Source organism: Ammodytes marinus, assembly GCF_949987685.1.
Source record: "Ammodytes marinus genome assembly, chromosome: 21".
In the NCBI taxonomy this organism is placed as follows: Eukaryota; Metazoa; Chordata; class Actinopteri; order Uranoscopiformes; family Ammodytidae; genus Ammodytes; species Ammodytes marinus.
Genome location: NC_137225.1, coordinates 21,115,719 through 21,138,427, shown reverse-complemented (window position 1 = coordinate 21,138,427; position 22,709 = coordinate 21,115,719). Strand labels below are relative to the sequence as shown.

Here is a 22,709-nt window from a genome sequence, read left to right as displayed (position 1 = left end):
TCTCAAGGAAAACCAATTGGAGGAGAATGGCGGGTGGGAAGATGGTGAGAGATCACGCTCCTGAATTACTGACGGCTGTGGCGCAGGAGTGCAGATTCTTAACAGTACTTTCATTCAGGTGCAAGTGTCAGAGAGCAGCATGGATTAACAATAGGAAGCATATACACACACCCACACACACAGACGCACGCACGCAAACACACACACACACACACACACACACACACACAGAGGTGAATGCAGGAATGAAAGAGAAAAAGCCAACAAGATTGTTATCAGTTCAAGGGAGAGAATCGCAGGAGGATAACGGAGAACAATACATTCAATCAAACTGATGTATGGGTCAGGAAGACGGGAGGAGAAACATATTAGAATAGTGTGTGTGTATAGTATAGTGAATTTTAAAGAAGGGCTGGGACTAGAAACGTTTTTCATCCTGTGTCCATTTGGAACACACTTTTTGTATTGATACATAGATTTTGTTAAATATATTAGCGAATATTTTCATTTTGTTTTGTTTTTCTTTAATCGTTCCACTGTCATATTGTACCATTTTAAAATGTTTCAAAATAATCAAATCCCCATTTAGTCCCATTCACTTCTACTGACTTGGTGTGAAGACAACATCTCAGAAACAGATTTCCTCAAAACCTCAACCGATAACACCCGGCTTTAACCATCTTCACGGCTACAGTGAGAAAACACCTTTTATTATTTATTTAAGTGAGTTGTTCGTTTTTACACTGTGGCCTAGGTGTTTAACATACTGATCCTTAGCCCCAACGTTGCAGTAAGTTTCACAGTAGTTGCACCCTTCATTTTAGTGTCTGATGTGGAATTACCTCAACGTTGACCTTTTACCTCGAATTCAAGGCACTCTGCAAAAAGTCGGAGTCATTATTCTGATCCTAAACTGTTCCTTTTGCAGATGTTTCAAACCATTTGACACAATTTTGTACTGTTTGTGTATATTTGCCATATTTCTATACTCAAAATATTATAACCTTCATCGAAGCCAAAACCACTTACAAGTGCATTTTTCTTGATTTGACTTTATTTGTCCAGCATTAAAGTAGAAATACTCTTGTCATACAGATGATTGCCTCATGTCATTTTAGCTGTATTTGTGCAACGTGATGTGGCGAAAAGACAGCGGTAGCCAAACAATGTGATCAGATCTGAAGCAGAAGGTATTTTGTAGACATGGAAAATGTGGCACTTCCCTTTTATGGATAACGTCACGTCTCCGGGGGGTTGAGGGGTAGGGGGGGGGGGGTTGCTCGACCCTTGGTTAAACCGCAACTTCTGATTGGCTGTTTGGGAAACGAGCTCATTCACATGCCACACAGCACTAGCAACAAGCAGGTAACCATGGATACACTGCATTGGAAACCCAGCGTCTCACTCCCATTCATGTCTCCACTAACCTCACACACTGTCCCTCCACTTGTTTGTTTGAATCTGTTTTTCCTCTCGACCTTCTCCCTCTATTTGCGACAGTGACACCGTCTTTTTCTCTTGCTCTCTTTCACAGAGATATACGCATTCTTCTCTGCAGCATGCACAGCGGCTGCTCAGACTACAATGAAACCAATTCCCCAGCCCGGCTGTCACCATGGCAACCAAGGGGCCCCCACCCCCACCCCCTAAAAAAAAAAAAAAAACGCCCAATCATCATTTTCATCATCATCCACATGCTCAGACAGTGGTGATCTGGTCCACCACTCGGGTGCTGTCGTTCATTTCGACGCACTCCACCTCTTGTCTCTGGCCCTCTCCCTCGGGCCCGTCCTGTCCGCTGGTCTTGGAGGGGGGCAGGAAGGTGAGTAAAGTGGGTAGGAAGGCCAGCGTGTGCAGGGCCGAGCAGCCTGCCGTGAGGGCGAGGCAGCGGAACAGTGTGCTGGTCAGGTTGGACCTGACGGAGCCCACGGGGACCAGGGCGGCGCTGTAGCATATGAGTGTCTGTAGCGAGGGCACGCCATGTCTCTCCAGCGCCACTCTCACCCAGCGAGTCCTGCTGTCGCCCCGGCCCGACGCAAATCCGCACAGCATGGGGGCGCTGCAGTCCGCCGAGTGGCCCAGGGCCGAGATCAGACACAGCACAGACATGCAGTCCAGCTCCACCCCCCACAAGGTCATGAAGCCAAGCACCCCGAACTGCACCGAGAGCAGGGTGAGGCCCATCCACACCGACACAAGGGGCTCAACCACGGCCAGCGACGACAGCCCCAACAGGAAGAGCACCGCCAGCAGTGAGTGTCTGAGTGGGGAGCTAACCGCGGCGGCGTAGCGGTCCAGGTAGACGAACGACGGGTTGAAGATCAGGAAACGGACGCGCGAGGTCAGAGACAGGCGCCGCAGTGTGTCTAAAAGCACAGACATCTCCTCGCGCTTGTTCTCCATCGTCTTGGCGACCAGGAATATTCGTGATGCCGCCACTTCAGGCTCCTCCCCCTGGCCGCGCTCCGCGAATATGATGTCGTCCGCGAAGTGCGCGTACTGAGGCTCGCGGAGGAACGAGTGGCGTAGCGTGCGGGTGAAGTTTTCCCGCGGTTGGCTGGTGGATTGGTTTTGGTCCGATAGGTAGTTCAGGTAGGATTCCAGCCAGCTGATTCGTTGGAAGCCTTTGGCGTATTCGAGCAGGTCCCGCTGCACCGAGGCATTCCAGTAGGGGGCGCTCTCGTAGATGTAAAATCCAATGACGGGCGAGTAAGAGCTGAAGTAACGCTGCTGGGCACGGGTGTATAGTACCGTCGCTGTGTCCATAGCGACCAGTGCACTGGGATCAGAACCCTGGGTCACCTGTGGACAACAGAAAACACATTTGTTACAGGTTCAGAATGTGTGATATAATAAAGCTGGCACTCAACTCTATTGTTCACATGAATGTAATGACCAAAACAATTGAGGAAAACAAACAAATATCTTAAAAAAAATAAATAAAAAGGAATAGAACCGGAATGGACATGGTCATGGATTTGGTCATGGACTATGGTCTCCTTGAATGTTTTAAAAAAAATATGAAGCTATGGTCAATTAAACAGCTGACATGCAAGCACTGATGAATAGATCTCTGTGTAAATTTGTTATTTCACAAATCATATGACACATGTTTTTTAAATGTGCAAACCTCTGGACCTTTTTGTGCCACATTTTAGTTTTTGTATGTTTACATATAGTACATTAGTACAATAGTACAGAAAATGGTGTGATTGATAAATTCACATTACGCAGCCTTTCAAACTAAATGGTCTGTGTCTATTGAAAATACCCCAGATGAGGACATGATCGGTCATGATTCCAATATGGGTACTAGATCAATATTGAGACTTGGACAGCAGGTATTGACATTAAGCACAATTGTAAGATGTCTGCACAAACATGGCCATATAGTTGTGTGTTTGTTGTGTTGTTGCCTCACCTGTAGGAAGCCCATCAATCCGAAGGAGATGTAAACCAGATACAGCAGAACCACAAACGGTTTGACATAGGTGTTAGTGATCCAGTCTCCATAGCAATGTCTCACACACCCCAGCAAAAGGTGCGAGTCCTGAGGATGAGGGTCTGTGTTTGCTGTGTGGTGTGGGAGCGGATGTGGGGGCGGTCTGGGGAGCGGATGTGGGAGCGGATGTGCGTGTGTGGAGTTAGCCACATGGGCGTGTCCGTGCGCCACGGCTGGGTTGTTAGGCGGGTGTGGGTTTGGGTGTGGGTGTGGTTGTGTGTGTGGATGTGTGTGCGTTAGGTTGGGGTTAGGTGTGTGAGCGTGATTGTGAGGAACCCCATGTGGTGGGTGGCTTGGTTGAGTCTCGTCCTGGTAGCGAGTGTGCATGAGACACCGGTACCAGGCCGGTTTGGAGTCCAGTCGGTCCGGTTTGGGGACCCGCCGGCAGAAGCAGCCGTGCCTGTATCCATTCTCTAAATATCCCGTGAAGACCAGACAGGAACCGTAGAAGGACACCATGTAAACGTAGCTGATGCAGACGGCCAAGGCTGCGGTGCGACAGAATAGACGCACGGCCTCCATGTTGGTGAGAGGAGAGGCGGCCAGGCCTAGCGTCAATAGGTGGAGCATGGTGGAGCCAGAGAAACGCAACATGACGTCCTCAAAGACACTCGCCACACGCTCCTTCACGTGCTGGTCCTCGCGAGTCCGCCGCCACGACGACAGGATCTCGAAGGAGCCGAAGAGCCCGTGGCCTGAAGCAGAGAAGGAAGATTGTTAGATTTAAAGGTGATATATTATGCTAATTTTAAGTTCAAAATTGTAATTGTGCAGTGTCCAGTGATTCTCCTCTTTTCACCCTCTGTCAGAAACACTCCGTTTTAGAGCCTGTCTCTTTAAGCCCCACCTTTCAAAAAGCCCAGTCTGCTCTGATTGGCCCTGAATCTAACTGTCGGTTTGAATCTATCTGCCAGTTACTGTAGATTCTGGGGTATCTGGGGTTGTGCTAATCACGGGTGGAGGTAGTGCTAAGATAGGTTGGTAATGAGGGGGCGTGGCTTAGCCCCTTATGACGTCATAAGGGTAGATAAATCGGACTTGGGTTTTTGAACACAGGATTTCAGAAAGGTGGGGGTAGAGAAAAAGAGAGAGGGTTGTTTTTTACCTCAAACTCTGGGAGTCTGGAGACACACCGGGGAGCCATATCAATGTTGATCAACCGTGAAAAAGAGCATTTTGCATAATAGGTGACCTTTAAGGAGGATGTGCTTCATTACCCATTTACCAAGACAATATATTTCAAGGTCTCCGTATACAGTAAACACTTAAAGCAACACTCAACAAACTTAGACTACAACCATTAAATGACTAGGTAATAGGAAAGAGGTGGGCAATAAACATTTCAGCTCAATGTTTGGGTTTTACAGCCCACAAATATAGCATGTGTCTCAGTCTTCAAACATACAGACTAGCTAATTTCCAGACAACCCATTTTCTTTTCATTTGAAGCATTTATTTGCACCCTAGTGGTTTTCATCCAACTTTTTTCAACTACAAAACAGCTCTTAGTACCCCACAGTGGACTACCCACCCAGCTCCCAACAGCACCGAGACAGATTCAGCAGCTATGAACATGGTGGAATATTTAGCCTCTAAAGATACGGACAGATAGACGCCGAAGCCGTTCTTAAAAGGAGAAAAGGTGTCAGAATTGGACAGAAACACAACTACAAAAGAATGTTTCTCTGCTGATGAGTCGGCTGTATGCCTTGCCATGACAACTTCATGAGATAATAATGTGTAAATGATGTGTTTACGGCTTGAATTGTTCCCAAAAAATATGTAAATGCAGCTTTATTGACAACTTGCAGTTTCTTTTAGAGCATACAGTCATATGAAAAAGTTTGGGAACCCCTCTCAGCCGGCATTATAATTGACTCTGCTTTCACAAAAAAAATATAAAAGTGGTATGTCTTTAATTTACCAGGAACAGCTAAGTACTGGGATGTTTTCCAAACAAAGATTTTTTGAAAAGCAGTATTTGGTTGTATGAAATAAAATAAAATGTGAAAAACTGGCTGTGCAAAAATATGGGTACCCTTGTGGTTTTGTTGATTTTAATGCCTGTAACAGCATGTAAAACTGATGATTTTAAACACAAAGTTGGTTGGATTATGTTGTTAAGCCTTGAACCTCATAGAATTGTCTGTTTAATCATGAGAAAATGTATTTTAGGTGCCTAAATGCAAGTTGCACTTCTCTTTGACTCTCTGCTGAAGTGAGACAGAATGGGATCATCAAAACAGCTCCCAAAAGATCTTAAAAACAAAGATTATTCATTGTCATGGTTTAGGGGAAGGCTGCAAGAAGCTTTCCCAAAGGTTTCAATTGTCAATTTCTACTGTAAGGAACGTTGTCAGGGAATGGAAGGACACAGGCACAGTTGCAGTTAAACCCAGGTCTAGCAGACCAAGAAAAGTACAAGAGCGGCATATGCGGCGGATTGTGAGAATGGTTGCACACAACCCAAAGATCACCTCCAAAGACCTGCAAGAACATCTGGCTGCAGATTGTGTATCTGTACATGGTTCTACAATTCAGTGCAATTTGCACCAAAACATCTGTATGGCCGGGTGATGAGAAGGAAGCCCTTTCTGCGCCCACGCCACAGATACAGTTGCATGGAGTATGCAAAAGCTCATTTAGACAAGCCAGCTTCATATTGGAAGAAAATGCTTCGGACTTATGAGACAAAAATTAAGTTATTTGGTCTTTATAAAAAGCAGATGTTTTGGTGCAAATTGCGCTGAATTGTTGAACCATGTACAGATGCACCATCTGCAGCCAGATGTTCTTGCAGGTCTTTGGAGGTGATCTGTGGGTTGTGTGCAACCATTCTCACAATCCTCCACCTATGCCGCTCCTGTTTTTTTCTTGGTCTGCCATGCCTGGGTTTAACTGCCACTATGCCTGTGTCCTTCCATTTCCTGACAACGTTCCCTACAGTCGAAATTGACAATTGAAACCTTTGGGAAAGCTTCTTGTAGCCTTCCCCTAAACCATGACAATGAACAATCTTTGTTTTTCAGATCTTTTGGGAGCTGTTTTGATGATCCCATTCTGTCTCACTTCAGCAGAGAGTCAAAGAGAAGTGCAACTTGCATTTAGGCACCTAAAATACATTTTCACATGATTAAACAGACAATTATATGAGGTTCAAGGCTTAACAACATAATCCAACCAACTTTGTGTTTAAAGTCATCAGTTTTACATGCTGTTACAGGCATTAAAATCAACAAAACCACAAGGGTACCCATATTTTTGCACAGCCAGTTTTTCACATTTTATTTTATTTCATACAACCAAATACTGCTTTTCAAAAAATCTTTGTTTGGAAAACATCCCAGTACTTAACTGTTCCTGGTAAATTAAAGACATACCACTTTTATATTTTTTTTGTGAAAGCAGAGTCAATTATAATGCCGGCTGAGAGGGGTTCCCAAACTTTTTCATATGACTGTATGTCTGTCATAATGCCGGTTTAATGATATATTACCTCTCTTTAGAGAGAAAGAGGAACTGAAGATATGCTACGCTTACAGCACGGCTTAACATATCTGCAAACTGCACACAGGCAGAAAACTTATGTAGGCCTACTGGTTTGGTGGAGAAAGAAGTGTATTCAAAGACAAAGATATAACTTTAAAGTCACAATGACAGTCAAATAAAAAAGGGAATTCCCAAAAGCTTTTATTGGTCCCAACTTGGATTTAATTTATCCATTTTGAGGAATCACAGAGTTGCACTGGGAACTGTAATAACTCAGGCTGTCTGCTTCTGAACAGTCCTCTCTGCATAATGTCACACCCCTATCCTGTTTCAGTAAAACATTACAAATGTGTCACAAAATATGTGAAATCACACATGTAACACACCATAGAAACGCTGTTTTCTTGTGATTAAAACTATCCTGGTCAATAAATGGGAACACTGCAGCAGCGTCAGGACTTTACCTCACACCCAGTTTTCATTAATTAATGAAATCCAATATTAATGAACTATATTTCCAGGAATAATTTATTGCTTGATGAAATTAAACTTACTGAAGAGATTTACTGCTTCAAACATCAGTTTTAAGAAAAAGGTTTTAACATTTATGTGATGCTGTATTCAATATTTCTCCATGAGCTTGTCCAGTCTCAAATTTGTGTTTGATGACTGATGAGTATATATCCCTGCAGCAGATGATTTTCGATACTTTTCTCTCTGGTTACTATGGTATCTGTGAGTCAGCAATGCCACATGAACACCCCCTCCCCACCCCCCATTGTCCCCAGTGACCTCACCATGGCGATACACTTAACATCTTAGCAGAGTCATAATGTACCAAAACTTCACATGTGGGTGCTAACAAGTCTGCATATCTGTTGCTTGCGTTTGTTTGTGTGTGTGTGTGTGTGTCTGTGTCTGTGTTTGAATGGAGAGGGGAATTAAATTAGACAGTGAATGACAGTGGATGAGGTGAGGAGGTTAATGTTGCAGAGAGAAGGTAGGAGGAAGAAGAGAGGCTGAGGACAGCACTTGCCCGCGGATTATTATTATTTTTTTACCATAACTTAAGACAGACTAATGCACTCATACACACACACACACACACACACACACACACACACACACACACACACACACACTAAAATACCCATAAGATAAGGGTGTTTGTCTACCAGAACCATTTCAATCTATTGATTTTTCTGTTATAGCAAAAGTGTATTTCAGATACTGAAAATCCTCAGTTTAAACTGTTAGTTAAGGTAAGAGTGACAATTGATATGGATATGATTTGTACATTTTCTTTTTTTTAAGATTATTTTTCAAGCTTTATTAGATAGTACAGAGTTGAAATGGGGAGACAGAGAGAGAGGGGGGATGACCTGCAGTGAAGGTCCACGGGTCAGATTTGAACCCGCGACCACTGCAACGAAGGCCGGAGCCAATATGGTACACGCTCTATCCACTACGCCACCGGAGCGCCCAATTTGTACATTTTCAATATAGGAATCACAATACTAGGGGAGGGTTTGAAATCAGTCTGAAATCATTCCACTTCCAATCATCATGTATTAGTGACTGTCTATCTATATGTATGTCCTTCTGTCCTTCAAATGTCTTGCCTTCTGGGCTTATCAACTGTACATCCAATCTACTTCACACTGGGGGGAAGGGGGGAGTGGTTGATGAGGACCCAAGGCAGTGAAGTGCTAAGTGTGAAGTTGTTCAAGACAGCCGGACTTTGGTGCCATTCCCTTAACAGCATGCATAGACAATGCATTAAAATCCAGGTTTACGCATGGGCAACTCCCAAACGGCACATCATTAGTGTTAGACACTTGCAAAAAATAATAATAATAATAATAATAATAATACATTTAATTTATTGGCGCCTTTCAGGACACCCAAGGTCACCTTACAAAGCATAAAAGAAAATCATCATAAAATCATTAAAAACAAGACATTGTGAAATACCAAATCATCACATTGGGGAAGCCAATATATAAGTAGTATGTCCTTTTTGTATGGATTGGATAGATTAATCAACTATCATACTATCAATCGTCTTAACAAGTTAACAAGACTATGACGGACAGTTTTCTGTACTTAATGGATAATTGCAGTACACATTTTGGTTAGTAACGACAAAATATTCCTGTCCAGTGATACAAAAACATGGATTTGTATGAATTAAAATGCAGAGAGAAAATGGAAAATGTGAGTAAATTAATGCACTGATGACTGAGGCATATTAAAATGGTTTCCAAAACCCCTTACCCTTTCAAATACAATATGTCTTTCTTTCACACACAAACCCATTCAAAAAGCAATATTTGTTTAAGAGCCAGCTTTGCAAGTTAATAAGCCCTTTGTGAAAACATTTCTCGTGTCCAATTTCTGAAAGAGAAAAAGATCCAAAGTGTTAAGAACCCACGTACTTTATTTCTCCTGTTCATCTCTACTGTGTAACAACATCTTTCTTTTCTTATCCTCCCACCTCTTTCTATCCGCCCACTAGATTCTCAGAAAGCCTCCGTGCCTCTCCATCCTTCTCTCTAACTAACACTTTAACTTCGTTTTCCTCTGAGAGATTGTCCCTCCCTCTTTCTCTCGACCCCCATTTGGAGCCATATTTCACCGAGCCCCCCACTCCGTTACTCCCCCTGCTCCCTCTCTGGTTATTTTAAGCCTAACAGCATCCTCTTCTCCTCCACTCTACAGAGTAATTATGGTATAGAGAGACAACATGTATGCGTGAGTGGTTATGTACAGGCACATACAGTATTTAACATGCAGCACACATGACATGCATTTACTTTCTGCTCCTAGTTCTTTAAATGTTTAATTTACTGTGTCTGAACTTTTTTTGCTTTTCTGTTTGCCCTCGATCCAATGTTCATAGTATCACTGTCTAAACAAATTAATTCAATTAACTTCAAAGCTTTACTATGTAATATTTTAAAAACAAATTTAAAAAAAATATTATCCACTGGCATTTTGTCCTCAATAACCAGTCTACTTAAATGTGATTGTGACTAGAATTCTCTCTTCTGTCTGCCCCCTACATTCTCATGAGAATCACACAGGCACCCATAAGTAACAAGTAACAAAACACGCTTTGGATAACTATTCGGCTAATCATTTAGACATGGCAGAGCAGTCAATAAAGAGACCACAAATTCCTGTGACATAGTAACATAGTCAAAAATTAATGGTTTGTTAACCTACTGATGTCAGCAGATTTTGGACAACAACAAACAACATTGATTCAGGAACCACAATAAATAAAAATTGGATTTATCTCAAGTTCATCATCGATGCAAGTGTATCAGTTATACGATAACACCGCTGCAGGCACCATAAGACTTACTAACTCATTAAAGTATTTTATTTCCTCCACTAAAATGAAGATGTCCACGCAACAGATTTGTGGCCCCCTTTAGGACCTCGGTCATGGGCGCTATGACGTCAAGTCTGCAACATTTCTGTAAATGATGGTTAATCTTCCCAATCAAAGTTGGGTAAAAAGTCCACATCTCGTAAAGGATGAGGGAACGCTGACCTCGTTAAGACTGCGATGCGATCGATCCACATTAAATACAGTTTTCTCCATTTCTCTATAAAATGTCAGTGGTTTCCTGCTATAATTCACATCTACGGAGTCACACTTGGCCACTTTCTCGGTTTTTAGTGCCACAACAAATCCATGGCTTCATGTTCTCCCTACATAAAAAAGAATCCATTTAGTTCCGCACAGCGAGAGACACGCATTTTAAATCTACGTAGGGAAAAAAGAGAGCACTACTTTCTATTGGCATGGTTCTTGGTATTGAGAGAGAATAACTTGAATTGGTGCATCTCTACTTCGGTGTCTCATGCTGTGATATACTTCAAGTGGTCATAGTCGTCACATTGGGTCTACAATAACTGCTATGGAGTGCGGCTAATGGATCATATTACGTGCCGTCTCACCATGACGGGAAATAGGGCATTCATTCATGGTGTTGCACTCATTTGAACATAAAAGTAATACATTATTTTGTTGCTTGAGAGGGAGTAACTGTGCAAAGAAAAAAAGAAAGGTTCATAAAATGTTAGTGTCGGTGCCATCATTCTCACCCCCCTAAGCCCACCACTTATGAGTCATTCTGATGATCTGTTTTCTTTGAAATGGCATTTAGCCTTAGGCCGGCATCTGCACAACCCATGACATATTGTTAAAAAAAGCAGACTGTAAAACCCTGTGTTATAAAAGCAAATGGCATGTTCTCCGTCCATATCTTAGCTTCACTTTTAGTTGAAATGCTTTAATCCATTGTTTTTTTTTGTTGGGATTATTTGTTGCTAAGACCTCCCTTTGTTCAAAAAGCAGAAGTTCAAGACATACAACATACTGACTTATGAGGTCAAAAACATCTTTGCATTTGTTATTTTACCATCAAAAGTACTAGCTTTGACTACATTTTGGGGCTGTATCTTTGCAACCTTCCCATACATTTATGATAAAACAATTGACCCCAACCCAATTGCTGCTATTTTGGTTGAGGGTTGTGTGCTTTAAAGTGTGTCTGTACTGTATTTCCAAAAGTATATAAAACAATTAATTAATTTATTTTCAGTTTTCAACCTACCGAGCATGACGAAGGGTATCCCCAGGTACGTGGAGTTGTATGTGGCCCCGGTTAGGTTGAGTATCCCCGCTGCGGTGAGTCCAGACAGTGTGATGGACAGCAGAGCCAGCAGTCCCAACCAGGGTTTAGACCTCACACAGTCCCTCATGGAGCAGCAGAGAACCGCCAGCACGCCGCACGCCCCCAAACTGGCCAACAGGGGGTGACGCGCCAGCACAGAGGAAAACTGGAAGTCCGTTCTCAGGGAAGAGGAAGTGGAAGGGTACAACCCAAGCTTCGGGTGCAACTCCGCAAAATGCTGCAACTCGGCACAGAAGGCCTTCTCCCATTGGCTGGCCACTTGGTCCATGAGGCTGCCGTGGGCTTGGAGGTAGTAGGTTAACTGCAACGCCCTGGCCGACCGAACACCCTCTCCCTTGGCGGCACCGTTGCCTGGACTACGCACTGCGCCGTTGGCCCCCCAGCTTTGCACACCACCCAACTGGTGTCCGATGTACGCCTGCCGTCCGTCCGCCAGCTGCGTGATCGGGTAGCGCAGGTTCGGCGCGGTGCGGTTGGTGCTGCGAGCCGATTGGATCTCCTCCATGGCACGGATGATGTCATCGATGATGCACACATTCTTGTCGTCGGGGAGACAGAGGTAGGAGAAGGAGTAGTTGAAGCTGTTGAAGCCCGTGGATGGGACCGTTACCTGCATCTGGTAGATCCTCCGGTGGAGCTGTGTGCAGAGGAATAGGATGAGATAGGATATTAGTTTATTGTCAAAGTAAGTGTGATATTTGTTTTGTAGCACTGCAGCTCTATTTATAACATCACAGACATAGACAAAAGAGACGATAGCAGACAATAGATAAGACATCAAGGACCCAAAAATACATATATTCAACATAAACATTACAATAACAGATGCTATTTTAAGGCGGAGTCAGCGATTCTGGAGAATGCTTGTGGTCAAAACCAGGGAACATCTCCTCATGACCAGTACTGTGTGTGCGCTGAAAAAAAGTCTGTTAATACACAGTCTAAGTTCTGTAAACTTGAATGACTGGTGCACAAAAAATTGCTTCAGTCTAACCTTATTATATTTTTTAATTGTATATCTCCGGTTTGATGGTAACAAATTGTCCTCACTGTTCAGAAGATGATTGTGGTCATCAGTATGTTTTTATTGTAGGCTGATTAATACAGTTTCTGAACTGGTCGACCTACCATCTTTGAGCAGTTTTGATTTTGCACACACACACACACACACACACACACACTCAAGCCAAAAGCAAGTTATCTTTCCAAGTGGCCCAATTTTTTGTGAGCAAAAACTGCAGCAGAAGCAAAAAAAAAAAAAAAGTTCCATCAAAGTTTTTCGCTGTGCAGCAAAACTGTGGCTCATTCGCCTACTACTCTCTAGGTGAATATTATGTATGAATAAGAAGAAGGACAGATATGCGGGGGAGAGTGAGTGTTTCACTCGACGACGGCGTAACAATAGTGGTCTCCGGATCCTCCTCCGTTTCTATGGCGAGAGGGACAACAGTGTCAGCATCCACAGAGCTGGTAACTAGGCAACAGGCCTGATGCCAGTCTCTGCCACAGTGAACATGGGCAGAGCTGCCTCCCCGTCTGAGAGTGCTGCATTGAGCGCAGAGACAGTATGTGTGTGTGTGTGTTTTTTGTGTATGTGTGTGTGTGGGTGTGTGTGTGAGAGAGAGAGAGTGTTTGTGTGTGTGTGTGTGTGTGTGTGTGTGTGTGTGTGTGTGTGTGTGTGTGTGTGTGTGTGTGTGTGTGTGTGTGTGTGTGTGTGTTTGTGTGTATGTGAGAGAGAGAGTGTGAGTGTGTGTGTATGTGAGAGAGAGAGTGTGTGTGTGTGTGTGTGTGTGTGTGAGATTGAGTGTCTGTGTGTGTGTGTGTGTGTATGTGTGTCTCTGTCTGAGTGATGGATTCACAGGGCCCGCCGAAGCCAAAGCAGAAGCTATTAATTAGGGGGCCAAGCCCGAGTAGGGCTGGGACCGCGTTTTGCAGAGCAACGCGGTTCCCAAGCCCTGCGGGGCAGGGAACCCTATTGATCTTGCTGGGCCTTTTATTATTATTATTATTCCATGTTTAGAAGTGGTGCTGCAGCCCAAACCGTAAAGGGTAGGGACATGCCACTTGCAGCACTAGTTCAGACCCCCGGTCTCTCAGCATACAAAAAAATTCAGACATCCCAGCCACTAGGTGGCGCCACAACAAAGGAAAACGCGTTTTGGGCTATAACTTCCACACCGAAAGTCCGACAGTCAAAAACTTTACATCCACAGATGCCCACAAGTCAGCTGCATCTTTTGAGATAGGCCACGCCCATTTGCGTATATATACATTTTTCGCTACATCGCGAAAACTGTGTCAGTCACCAAAACATACTCCTCCTACAGTTTTCGCCCGATTTGGACGAAACCAAAAGCATTATGCTCTACCGACTCCCACGAGCAAAAGTAAGTCAAATAATTTTTCTACGACCATCGGAAGACCAAACGGTAGCGCTTTAAAAATTCGCGAAAAATCCTTAAAAAAAAAAAAAAAGGGATTTTCTTGAAACTGAAGGGAGACTATCATGGGGCATACCTGAGCCTATGGCAAAAATATGGGCAAGAAATTCCTATGTGGGCCGGACTTATTAAAAAAAATAGTTTTTCAATTTTTTTGCCTGTTTTCGCCATTTCCTAAGTCTTTAGGCGGGAAAATGGGAAAATTCAAAAAACTGTCTTTACAATGGAGAGGTTGACAATTTGATTTTGCTATAACTCCCCAACCAAACATCGCACATTCAAAAACTTGACATCCACTTCTTCGGTACATTGAGCAACATCTTTCTATCAAACACAGTTTTGCAAATGTCATCCATAGGGGGCGCCAAACCACAAAAAGCAAAGAAAACGCGTTTGGGGCTATAACTTCCACACCAAACATCCCACAGTCAAACACTTTATATCCACAGATGCCCACAAGTCAGCTGCATCTTTCTACATAACACAGTTTTGCGAATGTCATCCATAGGGGGCACCAAAACCGCAAAAAGCAAAGAAAACGCGTTTGGGGCTATAACTCCCACACCGAACATCCCACATTCAAAAACTTTACATCCCCGGATTCCGTGAAGCGAGGGGCCGGCGCTGCGGACGACGACGTCCAATCCCGAGTCGCGTGGGAGGCTTGGCCCCCGTTCACAACTGCTTGCAGTTCTAGTTTAATTTGTTGTTTATATGCTGTTATTAGGCCTATCAGTGTTTTTGCAGATCAGACAGGCAGACAGGCGTTTGCGCTGTAGACAAACATTGCTTCTACATCATTTTAATATGAGAGTCTATTCAGGGGGGGGGCATACAAAACCTCCCAGCTCCAGGGCCAAATGGCAGGGTAAGGCGGAACTGTATGTGAAATCACCACAAAGTACTTCAAACATAGGACAATGCAGTTTTATGGTAACAAGAAAATCAGTTATTTTGAACAACAGCGTCAAAGGTACAGACACAAGATCCTGCACGGACACAAATTAATCAGCTAACGAACGCTATCCATCATCGGAAAGGAAGAGTTACCGATTCCTTCACCAACAGAGGCGTACATAGACCAGAATGCAGTGCGGGCATTGGGCGTGACTGAGTTATTACTGTTATTTCAAGTGGAAATCCTGTGTGGTACAGGGGACTACTGGCTACCACAGCTTCTAATGCTTCCAAACTCAACAAGTTCAACCCCGTTGTTATTACCACAGGGTAGTTCAGCAGTGGCATGTTGGGAAACGTAGGAACTTGCTGACTGGTGGGGGACTCAAAATGTAAAGAGTCCTGAACCTCTTTGATGATATGCAATAGGGTAGGATTATGTAACAGTTAATGTCACAGCTGTTTAATGCACCAAATGTTTTCCTCTCCTGAAGCCTGTTTGCAGTAAAAGATGCAAAGCCCTATAGTAGGCTGACTCTTAACTGTGGCAGTCCTCTATGGGCCAGTACTGTTTTCTGAGTAGCCTATATAAATACATCTATATAATGTTAAGTGGGTCACAACAACCATATTTGACAAACACACACATATCGATACATGTATGGTACGCACAATCTCACATGCAAACCTGTACACTCTACACAGTAGATCGCAGTGTCTCGGGCGTATTAGTCAGCAAACTCGGATTACAAGCGCAAAACTTTGTGAAATCATTTGGCTAATTGCTCCAGGGATGTTGTCCAGCTCATACTCATAAATCCATGTAGGAATACCAACGCAGAGACAAAGCAAAGGCCTGCAAGCTCAGGCCAACTCCACTTTGTAATTAAAATGCTGTGATTCATATCAGGAGAAGGCTGTGGGGGGTTATTTGAAAAACGGAACTGTGTTATTTTGCTTAATGACTATCGATCAATGAGAATGAGACGGGGAGACCGCTGGTGTGTGTGTGTGTGTGTGTGTGTGCGTGTGCGCGCGCGCCCTCCGACCTGCAGAATACGTTGACCTTTACCTCTCTGTCTGTGTGAGTATGTGTGTGTGTGTGTGTGTGTGTGTGTGTGTGTGTGTGTGTGTGTTTGTGAATAGGAATGGATTTGCTACCTAAAGTTGGATTCTGTAGTTTCATTGCAGCGTTGATTTATGATACCGATACTTAATGAAGTCCCAGAAGATAAAACATCCTATACATTTCCATTGTACAAAAATGTCTTAAAGTTTGAAACGGAGATGTTTAATTGTTCAAATGATGTCCATGATTAATAAGCAGTTATCCTCCTGGTTGCTTTTCTTTACTTCGTTCTCAGTTTATTTCTGTATGATTTTATTTTTAGCAACTTTATAAACCAACACTGATCGTTTTAAAGCTAGAGTGTGTAACTTCTGTCACCAACCGTGTCCGGCGACAACAGTTTGTAAACGCTACAATAGCCTACTGAGAAATACAGAGATTGTTTTGTGGAGCATAATCAACTTTGTGTCAACTCGTTTGGCAATGGCTGGATGCAACCGAATAATTTACAGTATATGGAAATGTATATTATGTGTTTGTGTGTGTGTGTGTGTGTGTGTGTGTGTGTGTGTGTGTGTGTGTGTGTGTGTGTGTGTGTGTGTGTGTGTGTGTGTTTGTGTGTGTGTGTGTGTGTGTGTGTGTGCGTGCGTGTGTGTGTTTGAGTGTGTGTTTGTGTGTGTGTGTGTGTGAGAGTGCGTGCGTGCGTGTGCGCGCCTATACTGTACCTTCAGTATGGTGTCCAGATGAACCAGGTCTAGCACGCTGCCCTTTCGGGTGGTGACGATCACGCGCCCGTAGCGTCCGGGCGTCTGCAGGTCGGAGTAGAGCGCGTGTTTGGATCGATTCACCGGGAACAGGCTATCCACCAGGTTGCCCTCGATCTTGGCCAGGCTGTGTTTGGGCGCGAGCAGGCTCTCCACGTCATCCTCCACGCGGTACCGACTGAAGCTCGCGCCCAGCAGGATGGACAGGAGCACGGGCGCCGAGGCGAAGAACACCGGGTGGCTCGCGACGAACCGACCCAGCGTGTGGAACGACGTCTTGAGGCCCGCGTGCAACACCTGGCGCAGCATCCTAGCGCGCGGCCGCGGCGGCTCGAGCCTCTCCCAGCGACCGGAAAGCCCCGGAGGAGCACTGGCGAGCATCAGGGGCAAGTGCAACTGGACGCATGGGTGGAGGTGGTGGGCTCCGTAGCTCTCGGGGTCTGTTAGCTGATTTGTCCCTGGATCAGGAGGTCACCAGCCGGGGGGATCCAAGCCTCCACCGGTCACAGGTGGTGCGCCGCTTCCCCCTGGGTTTGCTCATCCGCTGAAATATCGCAAAAGGACAGAAATTGCCTCTAAATGAGCCAGCAGTCTCTCTGCTCTGCGGTTAGAATTAGAAAGGCATATTGATAGCCTACTTTACATTTTATAGCCACTATCCTCCTGCTGCGTTGAGTGCCTTAATCTGTGCGCAACAGACAGAAGAAAAAAACATCGCAGCGCCAAATAAGTGGCCTCATAATTACACTTGTTAAGCTCCCTCCTCCCGAAGCTGACTAATGATTTCAGTAGTTATTTGTCTGTGCACTCGGACAGGTTGCAGAGAAGAGACTCACACACGCTGTATAGCCAGGCTGTAATAGGCTACATACCTAAACATGGGAGCAGGGCGACCGACCCGGCGACCGTGGAGATCATAGCATTCAGATCGAGATGTTTTCCGTGAGTCCAGCTCCACCCTTCATCCTGTAGCAACACACAATCCTGATGGGTGGTCGAGGTGTGTTAGTGGGTGGGTCGCCGCGAGTCGCAGGATAGTTGAGAGGAGGTATGCACGCACCGCACCGGTTGGAACGCCGGGTAGAGCGCCGCTAGTCAAATCAGCCTAATCTGGTTTTCCTCTGCGGCAGAAGGCTCTCTGTCATCCGGCCTCTCCTCCCCTCATCGCCCCGGTGATTTTTGACGGAGCCCCAGCTGTTCATCCGCCACCGGGCTGCATGCTCTCCTCCCAGCAGCGACTGCTCTCCTCGTTGGGAAAAGGCACGTCACTAATTACCGGCGTTCAAACCGGGCACAGTTCTCCCCTCCCTCCTCTCTTTCTCTCTCTCTCTCTGCACCGCCCTCACGACCCGCTCTCAGCCCCTTTGCTGCCCCGCCCCTCGCCGGTCCTCGCCGGTACAATGCAGAGAAACAAACACGGTCCTCAAAGAGTGAGTGATAGGGAGAGGGTGATAGAGAGAGAGAGAGAGATTTCTAGGAATTGTATGGATTTTGAAGTGCAGCCAAGCTGAATGCAAACGCTCTTTTTTAATAGGAAATCTCAGCATCTACAGTATTCTGTGAATGCACCTGTAGGTTATTTCTTCTTCACTGTGTTAGATTTGTGTGTAGCCTATCGATTGTTGATACAATAAAAAAAAAAAAAAAATCATAAAGATGCTAGGCTATTTTGGTCATCTCCAACCAACATGCTCAAATGTGCATATCTTAAAATCAAAACAAATATCAAGATAGCCTAATTGGATGAAGCCAGAGTTTGAATGTTCTCTCTTTTTTTTTTCATTTTTAAAAACATCGGCTATTAGTGTCCTACATTTTTACAGAACAGATTTTTGATACAGCCTTTTTTTATATAATCAAAATGTATCAAACAATTAACAGCATATGAACACATCTTCATAATAATCTTCTGCTAAGAATGATTATGAAAAGTGCATTTTATGTAAACGCTTTAAAATTTGAGATTATTGGTTATATTAGCCTATTGTAAAAAAAATAATATTGTGATAAAAGCCGTTAAAGATGGTTGTAAAGGAAACAAACAAGGTTTCGTAAAATGTACGGAGATGTTATGTAGGCCTATACTAGTATGAAAGAAAGAAGACATGTAATTGAAGAAAAATAGACAAAAATCTAAAAAAATGAACAGTGCTTGAAATAAAATGCTGAAAATGCATGAAAAATAGAACGTTAATTTTCTTAATAGCCTATTGCATTGTAAAAATTGAAAAGCTGTTCGTAGGTAGGCCTACATCATGAAAACATATTTTTTTCATTCCGCAGTGCATCTTTGAAAATGTTTAGAACGCTGCATATGATCATGTCCATACATAACATTAATATTAAGTGTCCTCAGCCTGGTTGGAGATGCAGGACACATCTCTAACTAAAGGGGAAGTGGGCTGTTTGTAGCATGTTGCCATAGAAACCAATCCAAATTAATTATCCTTTTTTTTTCTTTCTTAAGAGCCGAGGTTCCCATGGCAATAGTGACCCATCCCCCCAAAACACACACTGTAGTACACAGTAGTGCACTAACACCTCTATATCACACACACACTCTCACACACACACACACACACACACACACACACACACACACACACACACACACACACACACACACACACACACACACACACCTGCTGACTCCCAATCTGCTTATGAGGTGTTTTACACAGTGGCATTAAAAGTAGTAGTGACAGAGAGAGCTGGAACTGGAGATAATAATCAGTGCAGACAAGACATAGATCACACTCTATGTATCCATGTTTATATCTGTATAGCTTTCGAGTCATTGTGCCAAATAGCCAATACACTTCTATTTATATAGTTCAGATAATATCTTTTTACTGTCAAACCGTAGAACGTCTATAATTGCCTTTGTTTGTCTTTTCCATCTCTGGGGAAAATGTTTGATTTCCTAGTTATAAAAACTTAAAATGGAATGTTATTTTTAGCAGCCGAGATGGAAATCCTGGACATCATACGTTCTTATTACCTGCAAATAAAGGCACAGGATCTATTTAAAAATAAATTGTCATGATATTTTAAGCCAGAATCATGAGTATAAGAAAAGTGAGATGTTAAATTGACAAGAACATCGGCTAAATATATCACTCCTCTCTACACAGTCCACATAGACCTTCAAACCAACTAGTAAACATTGCAAAGAATGGGAAAGATGCTGAGGTGTTGAGAAGAAACCCATATCTGCTTTAAAAAGATGTGAAACTGTGGGCTTAACAATATTCCCATGACTGAATGTTTACTTAAAGAAGTTTGATGGACACTAAAACACATAAACAAAAACATCTGTGTTCATGTGCTTATGCGTGTTCTAATCTTTTATTCAATTAAGCCTCAATTAGCCCTTTAATCCCCATTACCAGTCCAGTGAGGGAGCGGCGGGCGTAGGACTGAATGAGTAAGTGTGTGTCCCCTGGGGGAGCAAGCTGGAGAGCAGAACAGAAAATGAAAAGCAGCAGAGATATACTGGGTGCTCCGGGCAGTTTTCTGATAACAAAAGTACTAATTAGTGTCGCTAAAGGATTTATAGAAATCAGAATAAGTATGTGTGTGTTTGTGTGTGTGTGGGATGGATAGAGGAATAGAGGAAAGTGGCGAGGATGAATGGATGTGCTTTGAAAGCGTGCCAGGCTATTTTCTGACACAGTCGAAGGAGGGTGAGAAAAAGAAATGGGAGGGAAATCCTCCAGGGGTTAGAAACTAAGGCCAAGAAATACAGTTTTACACACTTTCTCACACTCACTCTCTCACACTTACACACACACACACACACACACACACACACACGAAAACAGTGTAGGTAGCAAAATGGAAGTAAGCTCTTTCCTTGACTTAATGTTCAACAAGCTCAACATGTTATTCCATCGTGGAATCTTCCCTCCATTATTTAAGAGAGCTACTGTACATGGACGCAGAGTTATACTGCATGTAGTGTCGGTTGTATATTCATGAATAAGGCCCAGTGTCCTTTAGCTCACAAACCTGTCCGTGCCCTACATGTCCTCTTCAACCCCTCCCTTCCCCCAGTCCATCTGTTTTGGTGGAGGCCATCCATTAATAAAGAGTCTGCCCTTTCATTTTTCTACCTCCCCATGCTTTTGTATTATTTATTCTGGTCCAGATGCGTTTAGACATATAACACTATATAAAGTTTATAAAGTGTACAGTTGAATAGCACCTTAAAGGTGGAGTCATTGATTTTGGAGAACGCTTTTGTCAAAATCACTTTGTCAAAAAAAAAAGTGTGCCCTGCAATGGAATCCGGTGTTAATATGAAGCGTTCTTACACGGTAATTCTGCTAGCGACAATTTGATTAACTAGCCTACACTTTGTTTACATACCAGTTTACAGAGCCTAGGCTGTCTATCAACACCAGATTTGTTTTAAGCGTGCACACAATATGGACAGGTAGCGGATCCCAAGGCGATAATCACACATTTTGACAAAAAGTGATTTTGACAACAAGAATTCTCCAGAATCACCGACTACACCTACCTTAAGTAAGAATACCAAGCTATAAAAAATTAAAAAGGGTAAACTCTCTTGAAACCACTTAAACAGGCCCTGATTGGCAGCTCCTCTAATCTAAATGAGCGGAGGTGGTACAGCGGCTAGAGTCGGTTGAAATGCAGAACACCTCGCCCTTCAGCCCAGAAGAGTCATAATGTGATGTCTGGAGTGAGTCAGGAAAATGCTAATTACTGTAATCAACTGTGCTCTCATTAAAGCTCCTGTCTTCGCTAAGCACATATTTGAATAAATGCTATAAACCATCTAAGTAGCACATTTCCACCTTTCAGACAGATGCATTTAACCTGAATACTGTCCTTTAGAGGGATCCAAATACAGTTGATATGTGTGCTTTTTTAACATTATACTCTATCAATGGTCCCAGTTATTATATTACCTTGATTGTTGATGCTTTATATAGGCCTAAATATATATTTGTATTGCATTAGGCTATCTCGTGATCAGGGGATAACAAAGCTTGTTTCCACTTCTTAGTTATAATATAAGTTACCATTATCGAGGGATAAGGAACATGAAAGATACGTGAGCATTGCCCCTCTCTGCATCCGTAATACACTCAACAAAAATATAAACGCAACACTTTTGTTTTTGCTCCCATTTTTCATGAGATGGACTTAAAGATCTAAAATTCATTCCAGATACACACTTGTACTATTTCTCTCAAACATTGTTCACAAATCTGTCTAAATGTGTGATAGTGAGCACTTCTGCTTTGCTGAGATAATCCATCTCACCTCACAGGTGTGCCACATCAAGATGCTGATCTGACATCATGATTAGTGCACAGGTGTGCCTTAGACTGTCCACAATAAAAGGCCACCCTGAAATGTGCAGTTTTGTCTCACAGCAAAATGCCACAGATGCCACAAGCATTGAGGGAGCGTGCAATTGGCATGCTGACAGCAGGAATGTCAACCAGATCTGTTGCTCGTGCATTGAATGTTCATTTCTCCACCATAAGCCGTCTCCAGCAACTTCGCACAGCCATTGAAGAGGAGTGCACCAACATTCCACAGGCCACAATTGACAATCTGATAAACTCTATGCGAAGAAGATGTGTTGCACTGCATGAGGCAAATGGTGGTCACACCAGATACTGACTGGTTCTGAGTCCCCAGACCCCCAATAAAGCAAAAAAAATGCACATTTCAGAGTGGCCTTTTATTGTGGACAGTCTAAGGCACACCTGTGCACTAATCATGATGTCAGATCAGCATCTTGATGTGGCACACCTGTGAGGTGGGATGGATTATCTCAGCAAAGCAGAAGTGCTC

At 43.6% G+C, this 22,709-nt stretch overlaps 1 protein-coding gene across 1 annotated transcript; it reads right to left on the bottom strand.

The window, feature by feature from the left end:
- Positions 1-1,698: 1,698 nt before the first annotated feature.
- On the bottom strand, positions 1,699-17,255 carry ptchd1 (patched domain containing 1; the record flags this gene model as incomplete). Its single annotated transcript, XM_080050630.1, has 4 exons — positions 1,699-2,802; positions 3,422-4,197; positions 11,623-12,340; positions 16,836-17,255. The coding sequence occupies 4 exons, from the start codon at positions 17,253-17,255 to the stop codon at positions 1,699-1,701; spliced, it is 3,018 nt and encodes a 1,005-aa protein (XP_079906756.1).
- Positions 17,256-22,709: the final 5,454 nt, after the last annotated feature.